Source organism: Pseudorca crassidens, chromosome 7 (assembly GCF_039906515.1).
Source record: "Pseudorca crassidens isolate mPseCra1 chromosome 7, mPseCra1.hap1, whole genome shotgun sequence".
Taxonomy (NCBI): Eukaryota; Metazoa; Chordata; class Mammalia; order Artiodactyla; family Delphinidae; genus Pseudorca; species Pseudorca crassidens.
In genome coordinates this window covers 46,490,577-46,514,402 of record NC_090302.1, presented here as the reverse complement: position 1 = coordinate 46,514,402, position 23,826 = coordinate 46,490,577, and the positions used below count along the sequence as shown (strand labels likewise).

Sequence of the window (23,826 nt, the reverse complement as noted above, 5' to 3'; positions counted from 1 at the left end):
AATGGTACAGATGAACCGGTTTGTAGGGCAGAAGTTGAGACACAGATGTAGAGAACAGACGTGTGGACCCAAGGGGGTAAAACCGCAGTGGGGTGGGGATGGTGGTGTGCTGAATTGGGTGATTGGTATTGACATGTATACACTGATGCGTATAAAATTGGTGAGTAATAAGAACCTGCATTATAATAAAACAAACAAACAAACAAAACAACTAATACTAAACTTTCTTTGGGTTTTTTGTATGGAAATATGTTAATATAAATGTTTCAGACGTTACATGAAATTTCTAAAAATATTATATGTTCTGGCATAATGTTATAAGTCATAATTCTAGTTATTACTTTAAAATGTATATCTCAGAAATAACTAAATTTCCTTGTCAATTGCATTATTATGAACTTTCATCAAATCTTTAACCGTGGTCATTTTTAAGTCTTTTGTCATTTACAGACAGTTCTGGGTGTACTGTGATGCTGCAAAAATGTTCCTATAAAAGGGTTTCATCTTCGAGGAATTCATGGAAAAGACTCTGACAATACAGGTTTCTGGTAACTGACTATACTGCTGAACTGAATGAATAAGCATTTCAGAACTCTAATGGAAAATTGATGAATTCATAAAAGTGCTAACAAAAGATCAAGATAAAAAAATTAATTACATGGGACTGAGTGAACTGATGAGGATGATTATAATTTTTGTGACTTTCTGTTTGAATAAAAAAAAAAGACAGGTAATAACAAGTGTTAGTGAGGATGTGGAGAAATTGGGGGAAGATGTTCTAAAATTGTGGTGATGGCTGCATAGCTCTTTAAACCATTGAATTGCACACTTAAAATCGGTGAATTATATGTCATGTGAATTATATCTGTACAAAGCTGTTTAAGAAAACCCTCAAAACCCTCCCCTCCCGAAATAAAAACTGTCCTACATAGTCATCTTCCAGAAAGTGACAAAAGCTTTACTGTTGAGGATGGACTTGACTGAACATCATACCTGCAGACCACAGTTTTCTTAGTTTGTCTTTTGGCTTTTTTGGCTATGACAGATGCAGTGTCTCTGAAGTGACCTTAAGTGTTTGCATATGCCTGTCTGTATTCCTGGTGTATTAGGTGGGTAATTTTTGAGTATGGAGAGTCAAATGCTCCCCTTAGGGTGCTGTAAGGGTCAGAATCTCACATGCAGGTTATTTAACATGTTGCTGGAAATGGTAGCCCCCTTAAATCCAACTTGCATCCTGATCACTTTTAGTGTATGTTCTAGAACTCAGCATGAAGTAGTTCCAAGGGCACAGAGCCCAATTGTTTAGGATCTTATTTTAAAAATATGGATTGTTTCTATTTATGCTATATACTGCTTTGCTTTTTACCTTGTCCTAATTATTTGGTCAATGATTCTGTTCATCTCTTTATTGTATTATAATAGCTCTTAAAACATTGAATCCATTTAGTTGAGAGAAAAAAATGAAGATAAAGGAAAGAAGGATAGAATACAGGAAGAAAATAATGAGGGAAAATATTTGTAATTTTATTAAAGAGACAAGTAGATATCCACTTACGGGTTTAACAAAAAGAAATTAAAGTAGATTAGTAGAAGCTAAATTTGATAAACAGTGTTTCACTGTTGTACTCTCAGCCCCTGCTTACCAACAGGTTCTCTTCCAGGGGTTTCTTCTTAAGCTATTTGGAACGTGAAAGGCTTTTTCCTATTAAGAGCTGGGGCTGACGTCCAGACCACAAAAGCCCATTTAATCTGTGTGTATCAGAAATACAAGACGATGGGTTGTATACATGCTAATGAAATATCTAACTGATCCATTTAACACATTTGTGTTGAACACCCACTCTGTGCCTGATTATGGTGATAGGTACTTTTCTGTGTTTGATGCTTTGAGGGGTCCATCTCTTTCCACTATAGTTGTATGCGGCTAATTAATTACTGCTTTCATTTAATAAATATTTATCGAGCAGCTGCTGTGGGCCGGACACTTCTCTGGCTTGGCTCTGAGGATGCAGACAGAGGGACTCTGCTCCCACTTTTAAGGAGCTGCCTGTCTAGAGGGGGCACATACAAGTAAACGGAGAGTTTTAAATTGCTTTGGTAAGTGCTCCCACAGGGGTAAGCACCGACAGAAGGGTGAGCGAGAATAAGGGAGAGGGGGGCTTCCCTGGTGGCGCAGTGGTTGAGAGTCCACCTACCGATGCCGGGGACGCGGGTTCGTGCCCCGGTCCGCGAAGATCCCACATGCCGCGGAGCGGCTGGGCCCGTGAGCCGTGGCCGCTGAGCCTGCGTGTCCGGAGCCTGTGCTCCGCAACGGGAAAGGCCACAACAGTGAGAGGCCCACGTACCGCAAAAAAAAAAAAAATCCTCTAGAATATCAAGTAGCTATTTGTATTAAAGTTTATATATAACATTCTATAAAAAATTAATGTACATAAGCCTTCCTCTAATGCCAATATTTTCTGTGAATGTCATAATGATCATACTTCTAGGGTTAACTTTGTTTGAAATTTTGAGACAACCTGGAGCTTTATTTCTTTTATATTTCTTATTTATATCAACAAGATGTCTGCAAGCACAAAACATCTTTTATTTTGAAGGCAGGAAAAATGCTGGTGAAATAGAAGATTATCCAGTACTGCATAACATTAAAATTTACAAATATATACTGTATTTTTAAAAATAAACGTATTTATTTTTGGCTGTGTTGGGTCTTCTTTGCTGCTTGCAGGCTTTTCTCTAGTTGCGGTGAGCGGGGCTACTCTTTGTTGCGGTGCGCGGGCTTCTCATTGCGGTGGCTTCTCTTGTTGCGGAGCACGGGCTCTAGGGCTTGTGGGCTTCAGTAGTTGTGGCTCGCGGGCTCTAGAGTGCAGGCTCAGTAGTTGTGGTACAGGAGCTTAGTTGCTCCGTGGCATGTGGGATCTTCCCGGACCAGGGCTCGAACCCGTGTCCCTGCATTGGCAGGATGATTCTTAACCACTCTACCACTAGGGAAGTCCCTATTATTTCTTAATTTCTTAATTATTATTTCTTATTGTCATAAGAATTCTAGTAAGTAGGCAGCCTAGAAGATATTATCCCTATTTCACAAAAGTTGAAACAAATTCAGGGAAGTTAAATATGTCCCCAAGATCACATAGTAATTAGTGATGAAGCTGGGACTTAACCAAAGGGGGTTTTATTTTGTTTTAAAGTTTATGATTTTTCATCTCACAATTCATTTGACTAAAAAAGTATGCCAATCATTGGTATCAGGATTGAGGCGGATAGTACTGCATACTTGAAAATCTCTTGCGTTCTACTCCCCTGTAAAAAAAACAGTGCAAACTGAAGAGGGAAAAAAATCTGTACTTCTTTTTTTTTTTCTTTTGTGCTGTCAGCTCTGAGTTGGTTTCGTGAGTAATTTTGCAAGGCTTGCTTCACTTTGTTTTGAGCAAGACTGAACCCAGTATTTCAAACAAAAGGCAGCCCGTTACTAACTTCTGGTTGCTAGGTGTGGTCTCCTTTCAAATTCTATAAAATCAGAAGCCCAAGGTTCCACTTCCAGCGTGAGCCGTTCAGAGAAGAATCTCTCTTTAGGTCTTTGGACGGAGGCAAAAAAAAAAAAGGTAAGTCTTGGTTTTACATTTAGGTAGTTTTGGCTGTTTTGAAAACTTTTCCCATTACAGTGTTTAATGTTACTTCTGTGTAATTTATGGCTAGCTGCACTTACACCTTTGATAAATCTTTATGTAAAATTACACTGGCTATTTATATTTTAGGAATCAGAAATTGTAATGTTTTATTTTTACTTACTTAAGAAATACAATTTTAAAAACAAGGAAACTTTGCTTAATACTGGCTTATTGTACTGTTGGTGAGTTACCATGGAAAAGAAGGAAAGAATGTGTTTTTTCCTACAAGTTATGAGTCTCCACGAGCTGTGTATGCTTTACAAGGAAATCATGAAGGATGGTGGTGTCTGTGGGGAGCCAGGCCAGAAGAACCCAGACATAGGTTTCAGGGAGCTATCTCAAAATAGCAGGACTTAAATAATTTATTTTTTCTTTTGTAAAACAAAACAAAGCAAAACAAAAAAATAGATTCAGACCTCATAGTGGCAATTATGGCTTTTGTAATTAACATTTTGAAATTAATGTTATGTTCACTCATGCGGTGTAAGTAAATTAGAGGATCCACTTACTAATCATTTCATTTAGAGAGGGTGTAGCCACATTCTTTTTCCTGTAGTCTCTGTGTTTTAGACAGGCTTTTCAAGTCCTGATTTGAAAACCTAAGGGGAAAGGAAGTATTTCCTCCTGGGTGGTGTCAGATAAGTTATCTCTTGGGAATGCCTGTAGGGCCCTCTAAAAATATTCCACTTAGTAGCATCTTGATTGCTGAATGAGCTAATGGCCATAAAACTCCTTAGAAAAGCAAAAAGCAGATCTAAAGTAGAGTTTTTACTGGTGTTGGATATATGTGCAAAAGTGAGAGATTTTGAATCCTCACCATATATTTGGCTATTGTTTATTACAAATGTTCCTTCAAGAATTTTTTCTTAGCTCATTCCGAATATTAAGTTAAATGACGTAACATATGATTTTTAGTGCTAGTTAATCAAAAAAGGTGTGCTTTTTCTTGCCTTGTTTGTGTCTAAAATTATGTATGGACCTTGAAAAAGTAATATTCTCCCCTGCTTGCAGGAATGTATTTTGGTAGGCACATTGCAAAACGATTCAAATGTGGTCAAATGCTGGTTTCATAATTTCCAAGTGGCCTCTTCTCCAGAAGTTATGTTAACCACCCTGTAGCCCCAGGCTCAACCACATCTGGCAGATATCTGACATTTGATGGATGTTGACAAAACTGTTAATAATAATATTATTAAGAAACCAGCTAGAGTTTCATGGTTATTAAATACTTTTTCAGTCAAATGATCTGCAAAGATTGGTTTCTATTGATGTTAGCTTGCTGAGCTGGTTTTTAATCCTCTCTAGACCCATTAATTGATGACATATTTAAAGCCATGGACGTATTATTTTTCAGTGATAAACCAAAAGCCGTTTTTTCAGTAAATGATTTCCTCTTTCCTTAAAATGGGAGAGATTTTTATCAGAAAGATCAGAACAGATACAATTTATATAATACCTTCATTCATTATGCTAATTTTCTCCACCTCCATCTGCTTGAGGTGAAATTTAAGACTGGCACTTCAGAGCTATAATGAATCTTAGCTACTGTGTATTTCAACACTCTTATTTTTATAAATGGAGGCCCTCTCCCCCACTGCCGAGAAGTTAAATGTTTTCTTGAGGGCAAACAGCCAGCTAAAGAGAGTCAAAGTAGGGCTCAGAGCTCCTCAATTCTTATTTTTACATCCTATAGTTGTGGGTAGAAAATATTTGTTAAATTAGTATAGATATTTTTCCTGAATAATTAGCACTGATACAATATTTGTTCATTCAATAATGCTTATTAGCATACTAAGTACAAAGCATTCTGCCAGGGATTAGAGGTTCATAATGAATGGTAGGTTATCACTGCCCCCATGGAATGCTGCTATAAATATAGATAAGTAAATAGAAAGTGATAATGCAGAACAATAGGGACAAGTGTAGGAGTAAAGGCAGGATGCTTCGGGAGCACACAGAAGGTCAGTCACTCACCTCAGTGCTGGACCAAGGAAGGCCTCTTGGAGGATATCATGAGGTGTAGGCTGAGTCCTCACCAAGAAGCATCATTTAGGCAAAGGGAATTGGACATGGAGGATGAAACAGCATTCCAGGCAAAGGGAACACCTTACTCAAAAGTCTAGAAGCAAAACATTCATGAGACTACCTTTCATAAAGTGGCTCTTCGTAAGTCATGCCGTTGTACAGACTAATTGCGTTTTCTCAAACGAGTAGGTGTGGGAAAGACTTGTGAAATATATATTCGAGGAAAAAACTATGCACAGGCCAAAGTATTGAAGAATAAACTCCCTCGGGCTGGGGTGAAACCTGCCACAGTCTCCATGGGTTAACTGTGAATGAATTTGATTCTTAAGTGTAAGCTATTAAAAATAACATTGATCTTGTCATCATCTTTTTGGTCACTAGTTTAAAAGCATATACAATATTTTGGAATCAGAAGGCATGGATTTATGTATGCCTTGATGCTTGCCAGTAGTATCTAGAAAACTGCCAGAAGAAATTACACTTTGTTTACCCAGGTAGAAAATGGGAATAATGATGCTGTCCTCTGCAAGGATCAAATTTCTGCTGCTGTCTTTGCAGAACCCTGATCTTTCCCACTTGTCTCAAGGAAGGCATGATAGACCACAAAACTCAGTTTCCTCTGTCAGAAATTCTGGAAGTAGCCTTTCATGAAGCTGACAGAGATAGAAATTGTGGTTTTTAAAGTTATTAAAAACTGTTCTTCTGTAATAATTTCAAACCTTCAGAAGAGTTGCAAGAAAACTGCGCAGAATCACCATATACTTATTACCCAGGTTCCCCAAGTGTTAACCTTTCACCACATTTGCTTTCTCATTAATTCTTCCTTTTCCCCCTTCCACCCTCTATACAGTTTTTCTTTTCTGTATCATTTGAAAGAACACTGCAGATATGATGTCCCCATGTCTCTAGATACTTCAACCATAGTGCAGTTTAAAAAAATCAGGAAATTAACTTTCATACAATAAGCCATAGTTTTCTCAAACTGTCCAGTTGGTACAATTGCTAATGTACCATTTCTGGAATACCTTTCTCTTACATTTAGTAAGCATGGCTCCCTCTCTGTCTAGCATCTTTTTGTGCATATTTACCTTCTTTAATTTATTGCTGAATGAGAGGAAGAGAGCTCTTTTATGACACATACAAAAAAATGTTAATCCCTAAAAAGTTACACATTTTTTCATAGATAAATGAGATTGGTAGGCAGTGCATGTTCACAGATGATTAATTAGAAGAACTCTGGAATATTATTAATTTCCATATAGGTCAGCCTATGTATAAATGGTCAATTTCATCTTCAAATTAGATGATGTTAAAGACTGAGATAAACTTGGTTTCAGAGCTCATTGGTAGCCAGATTAAATATATATTGAGCCAAGGAAAATTAATAAAATAAGCTCTTAAGTACCTAGTACATGTTCTAAACATTGCAACTTAAAAGAAAGATGGAAAAAATAAAACCTGTTGTGAACTCAGAGGGTTATTAAATTCTTTTTTTACTGTACAATTTTACTTCATAGACTAGATCATTCTCTGAATAGTAAAAATATATGACAAATATTTGTATAGCATGTGGCAATCTATAAAACATGTTTGCATGTTTGTGATTTATTTATAGTTAAGAGATCTTACCTTCAAATTACTGAATGGGTTTAATCAAGTACAAAATGCTGGTTTTCATACAGAGGTTAGGTATTGAACACACAGAATGGTTTAGCAATACAATCTGAGCAAAATATTTTTGCTGTGGTATTTGTAAGGTGTGTTGCAACTATTCAACGTTCTGTTAAAACATGTAGCTGCGTTTGAGCACTTAACTAGCAGTACATGATCGAAACTACTTCCTTGAGGGTTTGTACCTCCTGCCACAATCCTTGTGTCTTTAAGCTTTGCTGAGAGCTAGTGGATCTTGTTTGGCTGAATTTAGATTCCGTTTTCCTCTAATTGCTTTCCTGAGTAGGTTCTATTCAGGTTGCTTCCATATTCCAGATCATACCTTCAGGCCATCCAAATGGCTTCAGACTAAAATCGAGGAACACAGAGGCTATGTCACAAAGCTGTCTCCTCTATGGATACTCTTGTGTCAAACAAATTATTCAACCCCGTTGTTTTTGTTATTTTGTATCAAGTAATTAATAGAGCAATATCATTTTCTAGGCTTTCTCAAGTTTTTTTTTTAAGAAACTGATGCATTATGTAAGCATTTTTTATTTTATTTTATTTTTTTTTTTTTTGCGGTACGCGAGCCTCTCACCGCCGCGGCCTCTGCCGCCGCGGAGCACAGGCTCCGGACACGCAGGCTCAGCGGCCACGCCCCTCGGGCCCAGCCGCCCCTCGGGCCCAGCTGCTCCGCGGCACGCGGGATCCTCCCAGACCGGGGCACGAACCCGCGTCCCCTGCATCGGCAGGCGGACCCCCAACCACTGCGCCACCAGGGAAGCCCTATGTAAGCATTTTTAAGTGAAAAAATTGTGAAGTAAAGTTTACATAAAATTTATTTTGAAGTTGTGAGGCTCATTTTTTAAATTACTTTTGACAAGATCCTTAATCTCTTCTTTGATTTCTTTTGAAGTTTTTCTTTTCTAATTGAAAAGAGTGGAAATATTGGAACACATATTTCTATAATTGAGGGGAAAGTACTTTGCTAAGTGACCGATCATATCACTCATTTTGAGGATTCTACTTCATAAAGGGCATGGATGAGATGATAAAAATGGACATTTTAAATACCTGAAACCTTGCCAGAAAGTGCAAGAAGTTTTGGATATGCCAATTAAGCAAAAGGAAAATGACACTCCATGTGCCAACAGCAGTTGCACCAGATTATAGTATAATAGGAACTAAAACCTTGTGCAAAATTGTACACCATGACTTTACCTCAGGAAATAACTTTAAATTTATCAGTTGCTTGAGGGGAAGAGTTTAAGTGAGTGCGCAATATATTGGTTCTTCTCACAGATGACACAACAGTAATTTGAACAATCCCCATGATAATTAAGTGGAGATAGTTTCTGCTTTGGATATTAATTCTCTCACGTATTTAATCTCATTACTTGCAACTACAGCCATTTTTCAGCAGGTGTGGACTGAAATTTGTCTGAACATGCCATTAAGGAATCAGGTTATGGGTTTTACTCCTCATGAGTCATTTAGCTTCATAGCAAGAATTTAAAACTGCTAAGATTATCCTTCCAACCTCCTTCAGATGTACTCATGATAGCTGTCTCCAGAGAAATAAACAAAAGGGTATGGAGAGATAGATCAGTGTAGACCTGGAGCTTGAGCTCCTAAAAAAAAAATCCCTAGACAAAAAGGGTCATTGATGGCTTCTTTTGTAGATAACTCAGAGAATGCATTAATTTTTAACGTACTTCAGGTTTTAAAAATATACATGTTTTATTAAATAAAAATATTGCTGAACCACGACAGCAAGTCAGGCAATTTTCTTTAAGATAGAGTTTTCCAAAAGAGGGCATGCATGGTGCAATTTCACTCTAATGAATCCTGTTAGAGCAAGGCACCTGCTATAAAATAATCCTTTTCTGGGTTTTTCATGTTGGGTAAAAAAAACACATGTAGGACTAGTATTTAGACAGCTCAAATAGGAAGAAATGTGAATGTAGTGATTACTCCAGGTACTGAAATAATTTTATACCACGGAATGGAAAAGAAAACTGAATTATTTCAGGGAGAAATATCACCTGACTATCTTTCTATAGAGTTTTGAGTCTGAATCCACTCCCACAGATTAGTCATAGATTATTTTACCTTATAAATGTCAGTATTATGCTACTTCTCTACCCATTACTTTTAAGTCCTCATTAATCCTACATAGATTCTCCCACAACTTACTAAATGGTCTCTAATCTTCCCTCTTGCACATCTCCTAGCCATTCTCTAGGATACAGGATGACCTTTCTGAAATATAACTTTCTCTTTAAAAAATCCATTAATGTTTATCCAAACCTTTGGAAATATATTTAAACTTTTAAATTTGGGCTTCTGTTAACATTTCTTGCTCTAGTAAACTTCTTTCAACTTCCCAAAAGTGACAAGTTTCTCTCTGTTTTGTTCTCTTTAACTTTTCTGCTAATCTCAACTATTCTCAAGAGAGGCTCCGGTCACCAAGAACTTCCTCTCAGAATTGTTCTTAGCTTTTGAATTTTCTTAGGGAGAGCACACACTGGCTTCAAGTTCTTTGAGCCAAGGGATATTTCAATGTTTTTTGCACCCTCAGTGCTTGGCATACAGTGGGTGGTCTGTAAATTTAGAGCAGTGAAGTGAAACACCAGCTCCTGTCTTCAGCCTATATGCTTACTTATAGAAGTCATCTGATCCCTAAAGTGAGTTCTGAATATGCTGAGGAAGAGCTACGTTTCTGAGGCTATGGGTTTCTGTTCAAGGCTAGTAGACTCTCTTTTAAAAAAACCCAAATCTAGCATTTTATGATGCTCCAAAGATAATCCTGGAAAGTAAAGGCAAGGCTGCTCTACGTCTTGTGTATGTAAAGGGGTGGAGTGGTGTGTATATGTGGTGGGTTTGTGGTTTGTAAACGCATCGACCTGTTTTCTTTTCAGATCCTTCAAAAATGGCAATGGTAAATGAATTTCTCAAGCAGGCCTGGTTTATTGACAATGACGAGCAGGAATACATTGTAAGTCAAGTGACAATAAAAGAACTTAGTTAAATATTAAAATAGAAACTAAAGTAAGTGAATGGACAGTAATTTATTTCTCTCTCATCCACAGAAAACTGTGAAAGGATCCAAAGGTGGTCCTGGGTCATCAGTGAGCCCCTACCCTAGCTTTAATCCATCCTCAGATGTTGAGGCCTTGCATAAAGCAATCACAGCTAAAGGTAATTCTGTCTCCCCAAAACAGTTCCCTCCTAGACATTTCAGAATGGCTACTAAAAAACAGACCTGTGCAATTTAAAGAGTCTTTTGTTTTGAAGATAAAAAGATTTCCTTGTCAATGAAGATATATTTCCTTTCTCAGCGCTTGGGAAATTTTGGTCAAATCGGTAGAATATCTACTTCTACAACAGATATGCTCACAAAGCTCATTTCTAACAGGCTCAATGCTGAAGTCAACACCTCTGCTCACATTTAGGGTTTAATCTAGGAAACAAACACTGCAACACTGAGGGCCAGGAACAATTTCTTCCTCCTTTCTCATTCAAGTGAATGGAATGTCATCCCAAGTGCTTCCATTTGATATGCAGTATCGCATCCATATCCCAGTCTGGTAAAATTTGTACTTCTTAGTTTTGTTAAGAACTCCCTTTGAAGCATCTTGATGATGAACCATTTTATGTTGTTGATGATGAAGAAAATTGATTTTAGAAGTCTAGGGGCCCTTTATTTCCAGGTGTGGATGAAGCAACCATCATTGAAATTCTGACTAAGAGAAACAATGCCCAGCGTCAGCAGATCAAAGCAGCCTATCTCCAGGAAAAAGGAAAGGTAGGTTGGAGTGGTTAATTGAGATAATTAATTTCAGTCATATTTATGTTTAAGTATAGATTTTGAAGCACAGTTGCCTAGTTCTGTCAGTCTCTAACCACTGTTTTTCCATTACAACTAAGATTACTGTATTTATCCTCTTGGTTGCAATGTAATCAATTCTAGCAAATTTCCTGGTTTTATATATTGTTTTGTCATCTTGATTCTTTGCACATGTCATGTGGTGTTCTGTATTGGAGACAAGCCTTTAACTTGAACATAACAGACATCAAGATTACTATTGGCAATAAGAAATAGGTTCTGATTGAAATGTGTCTTCTGCTAAAACTTAAACTGAACTGTTTAATGTCTGAATGTAAAGTTTATACATATAATTCTATTTTAAAAGTAAGCTTTATATTTTTATACAAAAAATGGGCAATTTTTTTAAGGAGTACAGTTAGAAAACTATTAGATGTCTGATTATAGTGCTTATTTGAACAGTGCAAATCCCAATGGTTGGAAAAGTTATTAATACATTATTTTTAAAGTATTCTTACTACTCTTTCTGTTAATACACAACCCCTATCTTTAGAGCTTTGTGATTTCTTCCCTGTATAAAAGATTGAGAACCCTGTCCTTTAAAAACTTATCAATGAATTCAGTAAATTTCATTCTAATCACTCTAGATCTAAAAGACTAAGATATTAAATATCAAGTACCCTTTTCTATGTAAAGGGAAGGAGCTCTAAAAAATGGTTGGGTTTAGGACTCAGTAAGACTATCTAAAGATCAGGTAACACCACATTACTGTCATCACCCTGCATGTTATTTACTAGAAGGTTATAACATCTCCTTGTTATAGCCCCTGGATGAAGCTCTGAAGAAAGCCCTCACAGGTCACCTTGAGACAGTTGCTTTGGCTCTGTTGAAAACTCCAGCCCAGTTTGATGCTGATGAGCTCCGTGCTGCCATGCGGGTAAATCATCTAATTTAAGCAAAACTCCTTTCCTCAAGAGAATGTCTAATCCACTGATGCCTCTTACTGTATTCTCAACAACTATTATAGGGCCATCAATCAGTGGTTACAAAATGAATAAATAAATAAATGTTGGTGTTAACAACTATGTTATTTCCACTACCTTCATGATGTTATTGTATATCATAGATCTCTCTTTTTACGTTTTTGCCCAAAATATTTGCTTTAAACTCATTTTGTTTTTAGAGTACTATAATAGATAGACCTTATTGTAATTATTAAATATTGTGGATATTTACTAAACACTGTGAGAAATTTACTAAATGTCAGATTCGAACAAATTTTGGGACGCAAAAACTAGTTGATATTCTTGAATGAAGATTTTTCTACATTTTATTCTTCTTTTTCAATTCAGGGCGCTGGAACTGATGAAGACACTCTGAATGAAATTTTGGCATCAAGAACTAACAAAGAAATCAAAGAAATTAACAGAGTCTATAAAGAAGGTAAGTTTTAATGTCCAACAACCCAAGTGCCTTAGTCGGAAAGGAAATCTGATATACTTCCAAAAAAAATTGAGCGTGGATGTTAATTATGGGGACTTTGGAAACTACATATTGACATATTTCTTCATTGTTTACCACATGTCTACCACACGCACGTACTGTTACCAGACACATTAGAGCTGCTGGGGTTCAGATAAGGGACACAATTGTCTCAGCCCTCATCAAGTTTGCACTTTAATAAAAAATGTCCCTTTGGGACAAATGGCCACATATTATTGCAGTGGAAAACTCAATTCAAAGAACTGAATTTAAAGAATTTCCTAAAAACATTTCTTATCTTTCTGAGGTTTATTTCATAAAAATGTCCCGTTGTCTTCCATTTTGAAAAGATAACAACAAAACACCCCAAACATTTGTCCTTGAAAAAGTACAGAGCTTGGTGCTTATAATTCTCTGATGGAAACTAACTTTACCATTATGAGTATAAATGACTCACTTACCTTCAACGTCCAGATAGATCCATGGGGATGAAAGACCAGCAGTGGCTCATGTTATCTATTTAGTGAAACATCTCATTTCAGTGGTATGCTCAACACTATAAAGAGTATCTGCAAGTGGGTCCTGGGCAGTGCTGGGCCTTTACTATTTTCCTTTTCTAGTTTCCTAAGTCCCCAGCTTTTTTGTTTTCCCAGCTTAATATGTAGCACCACGGAGGATATTTCTGCTTGATTTTAATACCAAACATAGAGAATACAATAGCCCTTGTGTATTATTTTCACAGCAATCTAATAAAGGAACCAGAATAAGGAAGCTTTTAACCTCATTTTCTGTAATTCATATCTCATTATCAATATTTATCTTAAATCCATTTATCAGTGAAAACCATCAAGAGGGGCATTATTATTAGTTTTTTTCTTTGATAAAACATAGTTTACAAAGGTAAATATCCATAAATTATTCCCAATGTATAGTTCAATGACAGCTTATTAAATTGTTCTGTCTTCTAGTGAATTACAAATTCAGTTAATTTTTTGCCAATATGGCATAATTTTGCAAGTTAAGTATGGGTGTTTAACAAAGAAAAGTTTTACATCTATATCTAAGGTAGACGGGTATACATACACATATACACGCATAACTAAAATATATTACGTATAAGATATTTTTTAAGTAAATAAATACTCTGTGTTCAAGCAAGTTCCTCTGGTTTATTCTTTTAAATAACTGTTCTATTCATCTCATTGCTTAAATTCTGGTATGTTTTATTTCAGAATTGGTTATTTAATAATGTACACCTATGCAATTTATTCTCGTTAGCAAAAGCTTTAGGGCTATAGCTTTTCACAGTATTATCCAAATTGTTTTAGTTGCCTTATAGGCAATAAATTTGATGATCAAAAATTTTGCTTGCTCTGATTCCTCTATTTTTATTAAAAAATGATAATATTTGAAATGTGTCCCAAAAGTCATTGAACACTTGGCATTGCAAATTGTGAGCCAATATAGAGATGTCAGGTATTATTATTATCACCATTACTTATCACTAGTTTAATACAAAATATACTTTTCTTATTTCTCAGAACTGAAGAGAGATCTGGCTAAAGACATCACCTCAGACACATCTGGAGAGTATCGGAAGGCTTTGCTTTCTCTTGCTAAGGTATAACTCAGATAGTTCAGGAAATGCCTCTTCTTTTATGAAAAGTAAAATCTTAGATTTCGTCTCTCTAGAAATGAGCAATTCATTCCTTTTCCCACAAAGAATATTACTCATCTGATTTTAAGGGAATTAACTAAATCATGTGATTACATGCTAGAAAACCACTTACAAAAGAATGGGATATTTTTCAGGGTGAACGATGTGAGGATCTTGCCGTGGATGATGACTTGGCTGATACGGATGCCAGGGTAAGCAAGTACACACAAATACTCCTAGAATCCACTTTCCTTCTTCAAATAGGTCCTACCTGAGGTGAGGTACCACTTGAGGGCCTCCACGTGAAAGCAAGTCTGAAATCCTCCAAAAGGACAATAGTACCTAATGTCCATTCCCTGAATGATGCCTACCTTCCTGCATTCAAGCGGTCAAAGAGAGGAAATGTGGTCTTTATGTTTTCATTAGATTTCACTATTCATGAAGCTGGAGAGGAATGAGAGAGAACAAGGAGAATTTGATTTGTTATTCCCAAGAATTGTTTTGTTGAGGAAACAGAATTTTTATTTTACCAGGTATAAGAAAGTAAAGTGGAAAGAATAAGCACATCTAATATTCTTTTAACAGTGAACATTGGTTTAGAGGTGTAAGTTTATATTGTAAAAGTATTATTGTAATGACATTAAAATTATAAAAATTATAACATTTATATACTTTCAAGCATATTGTTATATATAGTTTCAGCGAGGTTGCTTTTTATTTATACATCAATCCATTGGCAACATTAGAAAAACTGTGTCATTTTAGGGCCTGGAATTTTTGTTAAAAAAAAAAAAAGACAGCTATTATTTACATATGCCTTCCTCATGAGATAGTATTCTCTACAAATTCATCACAGTGAATTAGTAAGAATGGAAACTTATTTGATCACCTCCACTCACTGTACCAGTACATTATCCTGCACATAATAAGCATTTATTAACTTTTGTTGAATGAATGCATATATATCAGATCTTTGCTTGGAAAGTCCAGAATAACTTCTTATGCCCGTTGGAAATTTGACCATTTTAATAGAAATTGTGCAATCATACCAAAGAACCAAAGTTAGCATTTGAATAGTTGCCCATAGTAAGAAATTACTCTTATTTGCTTGTGATATTTCTGAATTTGCTTTCCATTTTAAGGCTATCAGGGCTCTTAGATGTATATTTATGGCAGCTACATGGATTAGTGTGACCCAGGAAGAGGATGGTAATTAACATTTCAAAGTTAATAGAGCATGTTTGTGACAATAAGGCAGGGACTATCTTTTTCATTTGCAAAAGAGGAAAATCTGTAGTTTAATAAGGTGAAACTATTTATCTAAGATTGCAGAGCTATGAAGTGGCACAGTCAGAATTTGAATACAGAAATTCTAACATCAAAATTCAAGATCTAGGTAATGGTTGAATTATTGACTTACCAGTACCATTTGCTGAAAACTACTTTGAACAATTAAAAGTAAAATTAAACAGTCCCTTGGAGTTGCCTTGATACAGAGTGCAATCTTAAAGCAATTTTATTTAACAAACATTTATTCTGCAAACATATATTCAGTCTCTAGGGTTCGCAAGGCACCTTGAGAGATACTGTGGAAAATACTTGACAAAATAGGGTTCCCATCTTTAAGGAACTTATAATCTTAGCATTGCCTACTCTGATTGTATTGGACACAAAGCAGCTGCTGCCTCCAGAATCTTTGAACAGATCTAACATTCTTGTGCAGATAGCAAGTTAGCAGATAGTCAAGTGTTTATTTTTGTGTTTCTTGACAGGCCTTATATGAAGCAGGAGAAAAAAGAAAAGGGACAGATGTTAATGTGTTCACCACCATTCTTACCACCAGAAGCCCTTGCCATCTTCGCAGAGGTAAGAATAAAACAAATGTTTCCTGCGATTGTTTATAGAAGATGCAGGGGGTTTTTAGGGCAAATAAGAGAAAGAAAAGAGAGAAATCTTAATCATTGTCACTCTGATACCAAATGGATGCAGTGTTCCTGACCCCTTCTTGCTATTTGTGCATTTGTCCAGCTTTGTACCACCACCATTTTATAGTATTTGAAACACAATTTATGACTTTGGCATGTAGAACATTAGTTTGTTATTTTTGCTATTTCCTTTCCCTAAAATATTTGGAATAGGTCTGACAACATATACACATACAACAGAACAAATGAAAATACAATGAAGAAAAACAACAACTTCACTCATGGCTGAGTGAAGAAAAGAGTATCTAGATGCTGCAGAAACAAAAACCAAAAAAAGAGTTCTTGCCTTTGATCACAGGATTTACCTCTTGACTTCTGGAAGTCAAGGCGAAGGGAAGGTCATGACGATTACCTAAAGTTTATTATTTTTATAACAGCACTCCGATTTCTAATGTTACAATTAAGAGAAATCTACTACACAGATCTTTATATAAGGAAAGATCCATTTGTTATGGCACTTGTCTCTGATGTAGTGTTATGGATGTCAATCACATGCCACTTCTAATAAATGTCAACATTTGCAAAAATTTCCCCAAAATATACAGAAGCACCAAAATAGCCATGGAAGTTACATTCCTCAGAGAAGATGAAGTATCCAAAATATGCTCCGTTGAATAATTAGCTTTAAAATGTGTTTTTTGAAGTTCAGTCCTCCTAAGGAATACTTTGACTCAGTTGCCCTGATTTTGCTCAAGTTTGCTAAAGAATAGGATGTTTTGTACATCTCTTAGTTTAAATTTAATATTCAGTGTTTCAGAAGTACTCCAAGTTCAGTAAGCATGACATGAACAAAGTTCTGGACCTGGAGCTGAAAGGTGACATCGAGAAATGCCTCACAGTTATTGGTATGTAGTCCTGGAGGGGGAAGAGTTTTCTAACTTGAAATTGCATTGTCAATGCTGTCCCATAATTTACAAAATAAAATATAACAAAACAAAACAAAAAATCAGATGTAATTTATATTTCAAATAGAGGCAACATGTAAGATAACGGCAATAAATATTTAGCTAATGTTATACAATGGCCTTGTTAGTAGTAACAGATATTATTTCCTTTTTTAGAAAGATGGGCAGGTGGACAGTACTTACTGAGCACCTTACTTATACTACCATGCAATACACCAGGCCGGGCATGGCACAAAGGAAATTCAAAATGGTCATTAAGAGCATAGGATTTGGAATTAAATAAATGCAGATCCACATTCTGGTCTGTCACTTGCTAACTGAGTAATCTTGGGCAAGTCCAAAGGATTTGATTCAGTAGGTCCCTGGTGGCTTCTGAAAAGGTCTTCAGGAGAAAAGGATTTTAAAGGTTTCCCATTTTATTCAGATGACCAGTCAAGGTTTGGAAACCTGCATTTTAAAGCAGTGCTTCTCAAACATTAATGTGCATATGAATCCCTTGGGAAGATTGTTAAAATGCAGATTCTAATTCAGTAGGTCTGGGGTGGGGCCTGGATTCTGCATTTCTAACAAGCTCTTAGTTGATGCCAATTCTTTTGGTCCATAGACCACACTTTGAGTGTCAAGGTAGAGAATCATACCAACTGACACATCTGTTAGTATTTTATATTTGGCAGCTGCCTTATATTTTAAGACTGTCTTGTTCCACTTAAAATTTTTTTCTTATTACAACATGCAGAACTATTTCTTCCATGCCAGCATGACCTTTAACACCTGCTAGCTTCCCTGTTTCCATGAAGAGTATACTCAGGATAGCATGAAATACTGAAGTTGCTATTGGGTAGATTTAAGATAATAGGAAAAAAGTGATGTTGTCAGAGGACAGAATATTCAAAGTCACCATCTAGAGAATAGCTTCTTATAAGCCAAATATCCCATATTGGTAGGAGGGGTAAGGAACAGGGATGGAGAATAGAATCTTACTTGCAAAACTCTGTATTCTTGCTTCTGTCACATGCATCTTTCTTTTTTTGGTGGTAAATATGTCAACTATAATATACCTCTCTTGCAGTGAAGTGTGCCACAAGCAAATCAATGTTCTTTGCTGAGAAGCTTCATCAGGCCATGAAGGTAACTTTCAACATATGTGATTGACTTAGGGAAAAAAAATTATGGTGTATGGAAAGAAGAACAGAAAACCTCATATTGTTTGAAAATTACACTTATTTTGAGATCTTTCCATTAAAAAGAATTACTTTTCCATCCAATGCAAGAGGTAATATACTTCCTTATTAGAATAAAATTCTCTGTTAGATTTTTTATATTCTTTTATAGGTAAGATAGTAAGGTGAGCTTGAATGTAATTTGTAGATTACTCATGATTTAAATAAAACTTCAGTTGGCAGAGGAAGGGTGATATACTTCCTCATTTAATGTATGATTTTAGTAACCTACTTCTGCTAAGGTTGTAAGTTGCACAATCTCCCCCTTTCTAAGCTTCATTTATCTTTTTTATTATTCTGTCTTCCATGCCATTGCTTTATATGTCATTCTAAGATTTTTACATTTTGTTCTAAGATCACTGAAGTGGAAGGTGTTATTAAGATGTATTTGAGATACCTTAACCACTTCACTTTAACTTTATCATTTAGCATGCATCTTATTATATAGGATGTCACCTCCATGCTTGTATTGTGACAAGTTATGAAATTGTCTTTTTTTTTCCTTTGTCACTCCAAAATAAGGAAGTCTTCGGAGAGCGATCTAACTATTCAATTAATAGGAAAGAGTCCCTATGAAGTGATAGGCATTGTGCTACTAGGTATCAGTAGTAGGCAGTACAGTCCCTGACCCCATGCCTGCTGTTATCTAGTGAGGTAATTAGATGGGTAACAATGAAAACCTAGTATTGTAAAAGAGCAGAAGAGGGGCCTGTGCCCCAGACTTTGGAAATCAATGTAGCCTTGCTGTCAGCTAAACTAAGACCTGATATTTGAAAAAGAAATAGCCAGAGGAGAGCAGAAGTGGACGAGATGAAGGGATAAAGCAAGACTGGTCCAGGAGGAGGAGATATCATGTCTCTTTCAGGATAGTAAACATAATTAGAGTGATGGTGCATGGTGGAAGAAGTTGTAGAATTAGGCAGGGCATGGTAAGCCCAGATAAAATGATTGGTTTTCATCCTAAAAGCAGCAGAAGGCCATTGAAGGGTTTTAAATAGATGAATGGGAAGATCAGATTTATAATTTAGAAAGTTTACTTCATTTGTAATTATTGAATAGTTTAGACAGAGGAAAGACTGGGTGGTAGAAGACCAATTAGAAGGTTATGAAAGCTCGTATATATGCTGCAGATATCACAGTTTGGTTTGTGTCATTTTATTACCACTTGTGTAAAGTGTGTGTGTGTATTTTAATGTGGTGATAGTTTCTCCATAGAAACTATATAGGTGAGCAAAAGAGCTTCACATTCAAACCCACATCCTCCCTTATTAAGAGTATGCTCTGAACATGAGGGACACTTACCATCATTTGTTTTGGACAGGGTATTGGAACTCGTCATAAGACACTGATCAGGATTATGGTTTCCCGTTCTGAAATCGACATGAATGACATCAAAGCATGCTATCAGAAGTTGTATGGCATCTCTCTCTGCCAAGCCATCCTGGTATGTTGTGATTTTCATAATGCTAACCCCACAAATGACAATACTTTTGCAGCTTCTTCAAAGAGAAAGGCTGACTTATTGTATCTGTAAATTTCATATGTAAGATTAATTTGTTATATTAAGATACAGGGACTTCCCTGGCGGTCCAGTGGTTAAGACTCCGCATTCCTACTGCAGGGGGTGCGGGTTCGATCCCTGGTCAGGGAACTAAGATCCTGCATGCCATGTGGTACAGCCAAAATATAAAAATTTTTATAAAAGATACATAATTTAAAGTAAACTGAACTATCACTGGTAAAATCTACTAGTGAGTTCTATAATGAAAGACTCTGCAAATTTTTCTATAGTCATGGAAACAGTTTCCCATACATACATTTAGCAATCAAAATAGTTTAGTAGAGAGATATTATGATTTATATAATGATTTATGATCAATGAATACTGATCAGAGGATTTTAAACATTTTATTCTAACTTTTTCCTTAATTTTGTCATATGTGAAATATATAAAATACATGTTCAAGTTAAGAAGTAAAAAAAGACAAGTCAAGGGGTTTTGAACTTAATGAAAGATAAGTGACTGTTTAAATTCAATTTGGCATTTATATTGGATAACTAAAATCTACCAAGAAAAAGTGAGAATATCATGGGCTTATAACTTTCACTCTGGTTGAGCAAGCCAGAGGTGATATGAAATTATATTGTGTTATACTTAATTCTGTGTGATATTTCATTCTTGGAAAATAATGGCTCTAATATATAACATGATCAATTCAGAGAAGTTTGCAATCTGAATTTTGAAAGCCATTGCTTTTCATATAATAATTAAAATATCAGTTATCTGCTATATGAATTATATTATTTAATTAAATAAGTGATATTCTTATCCAAGATCCTAGAAAATAGATGTACTGTGATGTACGTTCTACAACTGTTAAGTCTAATACAGTAATTATTCTACAATTTAAAAATACCTTCTATTGATTATGGTTTCAGGTAGCATTAAGTATACTTTATTTTTTATCAACAGGATGAAACCAAGGGAGATTATGAAAAAATCCTGGTGTCTCTCTGTGCAGGAGACTAAACATTCCTTTGATGATCTCAAGCTTTTTGATCAGAAGACTTATTAACCATATCTTTCCATTCCATATCATAAATTTAAATAGGAAAGTTTCTTCAACAGGAATATAGTCTAGTAACTCCTTCCTAAAAAGTATAGCCTATAAATCATTTTTTATTTCAATTCTATATAATAGAGATAAGTTTTTTAAAAATATATTTACTCCAAACTATAAAACCCCATAAAGAGGTTGTTCTAGTAACATTGCTTGAGAAAGATGTTTATGTCACAGAAATTAAAATGGTTTTACAGGACAATTGGTGTGTCATTGGTTCTTCTATTCTGATTTTCCTTTGTGTGTAATGCAGTTGTTTAGTTTGATATCAAGGGACAGGAGCCTGAATTCTAAATTATAATCCTCTAATGAAATAGATTTTACATATTAAACAACATAAAGTATTCACAGAGTTAGAAAATGAACTTCATACATGTTACCATTTGGGTACAGATTATTGAGAGAGTATCTTTGTATAATAATGGATTTATTGCATCAGCATTGTAACAATTGGATATTCTGCTATATTTCATGAACCAGTATAAAGATGAAATAGCAACAGCAATAAAAATTCCTCACTTTTTAAAAAATGGTAGTTGCATATTTTCTAAGAGACGATCAAACTGCTTTCCAGAGTGGCTGTACCATTTTACTTTCCCATCATAAATGTATGAGTAATCTAGTTTCTCCTCTCCACAACCTCACTAGCATTTGATATTGTCACTATTTTGTATTTTGGCATTGTTTATTTTTTATTGTTGACTTTTGAGAATTCCTTATGTATTCTACATATTAGTCCTTTGTCAAATATGTGGTTTGCAAATATTTTCTCAGTCTATAGCTTGTATTCTTATCTTCTTAATAGAGAAAGACTTTCTCAGAAGAAACATTTCAAGTTTTAATGAGATTCTATTTTTCAATTTTTCCTTTCATTGATTTTGCTTTTGGTGTCACATCTACAGACTCTTTGCCTAACCTTTGGTCCTGAAGATTTTCTTCTGTCTTTCCTAAAAGTTTTATAGTTTTCCATTTTACATTTCAGTTTGTGATCCATTTTGAATTAATTTTTATGTAAAGTGTGAGATCATACCTTGGTCAAAATTTTTTTTTTTTTTTTTTGCTTATGACTATCCAGTTGCTCTCATACCGTTTGTTGAAAAGGTAGTTTTTCTTCCATTAAATTGCTTTTGCACATTCGTAAAAAAAAAAAAAATCAGTTATTTTCCTCTCAGAGTATTCTTACCACATAGGTGGTAATTTAATTTATCCATTCCCAAAAGAATTGAGTTGGGTATTTGAATTTCTGACTATTCTCACCTTCATTCACCTGACTGTAGCTTTATTTTCCTTAATTACTGTCCTTCACTTTCCTCCATGGACACCTGTCCCACGCATCTTATGGAACAACCATGATGACTTGGCCCATAACGTATTAGCCAAACTGAGGCTGGCCAAACTGAGATATGCTGCTTATTACAGCACTGATTTTTTTAGTTCTTTTGTTATTATACATGACACCTTCCTTGTGTGCTGGATTGAGAAGGAGAAGTACCTGAGAGGGAACCTGAGACTGGTTCATTGAGACAGGATGGATTTATCCAGGTATGTTTGTTATCACTGTTCTAAACAAGGTCAAGGTGGTACAAATATTTCTGCCAGTTAAGACTGCATACACACTCTTCCTCTTCCAAATTAATTTTAAAGAAACTGCCTCACCTAGTTATTCTTCTTTGCCTCTCTTAACCATCCCTGTCCATTATCTGCTCTTTTCTGCTGTCCTCTGGAAGATGACTTCTGAACACTTTACCCTGCAGGCTCTCTTACCTTCTGACTTCTGGCTGAATTCAGCCCTTTGGGGGAGCTGGTAGAAGATGGGAGATCAGGAGGAGATATCCTTCTGCTCTCCTCCCTGATTCTACACAGATTTATTAACGTGTGTTCTTCTACAATTATAACATCTTTTGGTTGGCCAAGCTCTCAACACTTTGCTTTCTTGTCACTTGGGTCCTGGAATTCCTGCTGGTGCTGACCCTTGGGTGCTGCAACATTCCATGTTGGTTCCTTTAACCTGCTCCCACCTCTGTAAATAGTCCCTTATTTAAAACTATCACAAAACTCCCAGCTTGGTGTGCCAGCCATTTCCAGCTAGGACTCTGTATGATGATACTTTCCAAAGGTGCTAGCTAGCCTAATTATTTTGTCAAAAACTACTTGAGAGGCTCCCGACTAAATTCTAGGCTCTAGAATAGGTAAGTGGATACACACTTGAATAGGAGAGTATGTAGTAAGTAGAGATATAAAAAAACATTTTAGAAGATAAAATATATAGCTCTCTATGATCCATGAAAGAAAAAATTGATTAGACTTCATTAAAATTAAAAACTTCTGCTCTGTAAAAGATACTGTTAAGAAAATGAGAAAACAAGCCACAGACTGGGAGAAAATCTTTGAAAAAACAATATCTGATAAAAGACTGGTATCCACAACACACAAAAGAACTCTTAAAACTCAACATAAGAAAACAGCCTAATTTAAAAATGAGCAAAAGATCTCAACAGGCACTTCACCAGAGAAGATACACAGATGCTAAATAAGCATATGAAAAGACACTCAGCATCATATGTCATTAGTGAATGGAAAATTAAAATAATGAAATACCACTACACATTTATTTGAACGGCCAAAATCCATTCCAAGTGGAGTAACAGAAATATCTCATTCATTGCTCATAAGAATGCAAAATAGGTTTTCCCTGGTGGCGCAGTGGTTGAGAGTCCGCCTGCCGATGCAGGGGACTCGGGTTCGTGTCCCGGTCCGGGAAGATCCCACGTGCCGTGG

At 35.7% G+C, this 23,826-nt stretch overlaps 1 protein-coding gene across 2 annotated transcripts; it reads left to right on the top strand.

Annotated features, from left to right (window-relative positions):
- Positions 1-3,431: 3,431 nt before the first annotated feature.
- Positions 3,432-21,250, top strand: ANXA1 (annexin A1). 2 transcript variants are annotated; one of them, XM_067744155.1, is made up of 13 exons: positions 3,432-3,603; positions 10,270-10,347; positions 10,442-10,550; positions 11,063-11,157; positions 12,002-12,115; positions 12,531-12,621; positions 14,202-14,281; positions 14,473-14,529; positions 16,090-16,183; positions 17,052-17,147; positions 18,277-18,335; positions 19,749-19,871; positions 20,901-21,250. In XM_067744155.1, the coding sequence occupies exons 2-13, from the start codon at positions 10,282-10,284 to the stop codon at positions 20,955-20,957; spliced, it is 1,041 nt and encodes a 346-aa protein (XP_067600256.1). In that variant the 5' UTR covers positions 3,432-3,603; positions 10,270-10,281; the 3' UTR covers positions 20,958-21,250. The 2 variants fall into 2 exon arrangements, with proteins under 2 accessions (XP_067600256.1, XP_067600255.1); XM_067744154.1 differs by lacking the exon at positions 3,432-3,603 and adding an exon at positions 8,086-8,139 and having other exon boundaries at positions 10,271-10,347.
- Positions 21,251-23,826: the final 2,576 nt, after the last annotated feature.

Coding starts and splice junctions, on each gene's coding strand:
- ANXA1 (XM_067744155.1), top strand. CDS start 10,282: ATGGCAATGGTAAATGAATTTCTCAAGCAGGCCTGGTTTATTGACAAT. Junction 12,622..14,201: donor TAACAGAGTCTATAAAGAAG/GTAAGTTTTAAT, acceptor CTTATTTCTCAG/AACTGAAGAGAGATCTGGCT. Junction 18,336..19,748: donor AGCTTCATCAGGCCATGAAG/GTAACTTTCAAC, acceptor TGTTTTGGACAG/GGTATTGGAACTCGTCATAA.